Here is an 886-nt window from a genome sequence, read left to right as displayed (position 1 = left end):
GACGAGGTCAGGTGGAGGGAAACATATGGTCTTCGGAGCAAGGAAATGGCAGGCTAAATCCCCACCCCTGGAGCCCCGCCCCCAGAGAGGACCCCGCCACCCTCCAGGAGCCCCATCCCTGGAGTTTCACCCCAGGAAGGGCCCCACACCTGTCGGGAAGAACTCCATCCCACTCATGAGCCTCACCCCTGCCCTACCACGGAGGACCCCGCCACCCTCCAGGCGCTCCATCCCAGAGCCCCGCCCCATCCATGGAGGAGTCCCCCCCACCCCGCCGCCACCGGGAGGAGCCCCAGCCCGGTGCGGCGCCCGCTACTTGCAGGTGTGCACGTCGTAGATGCGCGCGCACTCCTGGCAGCTCACGTAGCAGCACCAGTGGAAAACGCAGTGGCACTTCTCCCTGCGCCGCTCGGTGCGCGCGTTGTGGCCGCGACCGCAGCACAGCAGGTCGCAGCCATCTATGCCGTGCGAGCTCACGTTGCAGGTGCGGTCGCGCGTGCCGAAGGATCCCGTCTCGGGGTTGGGCTCACAGAAGTTGGGCGAGGCCTCGTAGTAGACCAGGTCGCGCTCTGTGGGCACCTTGAAGTAGGTGTAGCGTGGCCGCAGGGTCTCCACCCAGCCGCGCGACTCGCGGTGCTTCTCCACCACCATCTCCGAGGCGCTGTCATACTTGTCCTTGAGGAAGTCACCAATGGCACGGAAGTCGGGCTGCGACCACCAGCAGGTCTTCACCTCACAGCTGCCCGAGAGCCCATGGCACTTGCACTTGAGGTGCATGTGGCTGGCGATGGCCTGCAGGAGCGCGCGAGCGGGGGCGTCAGGGCAGGCCCTCAGTCTCCCCACCTCCCACATAGGGTGGCTGTACTCCTTTTGCCTGTAGTCCCCC

General features: G+C 66.5%; 1 protein-coding gene across 1 annotated transcript in view; it reads right to left on the bottom strand.

The window, feature by feature from the left end:
• Window positions 1–235: 235 nt before the first annotated feature.
• The window catches only part of WNT3A (Wnt family member 3A), a 47,118-nt gene continuing 46,467 nt past the window's right edge, over window positions 236–886 (bottom strand). Inside the window, exon 4 of the mRNA XM_007456489.1 lies at window positions 236–792. Coding sequence (XP_007456551.1) covers window positions 313–792 — 480 coding nt within the window. The 3' untranslated portion in view covers window positions 236–312. The remainder of the gene's footprint in view (window positions 793–886) is intronic.

This window comes from Lipotes vexillifer, unplaced genomic scaffold (genome assembly GCF_000442215.2).
Source record: "Lipotes vexillifer unplaced genomic scaffold, Lipotes_vexillifer_v1.1 scaffold814, whole genome shotgun sequence".
Classification (NCBI taxonomy): Eukaryota; Metazoa; Chordata; class Mammalia; order Artiodactyla; family Lipotidae; genus Lipotes; species Lipotes vexillifer.
Note: the sequence above shows the minus strand (reverse complement) of the source record. Positions and strands in the feature narration are given on the sequence as shown.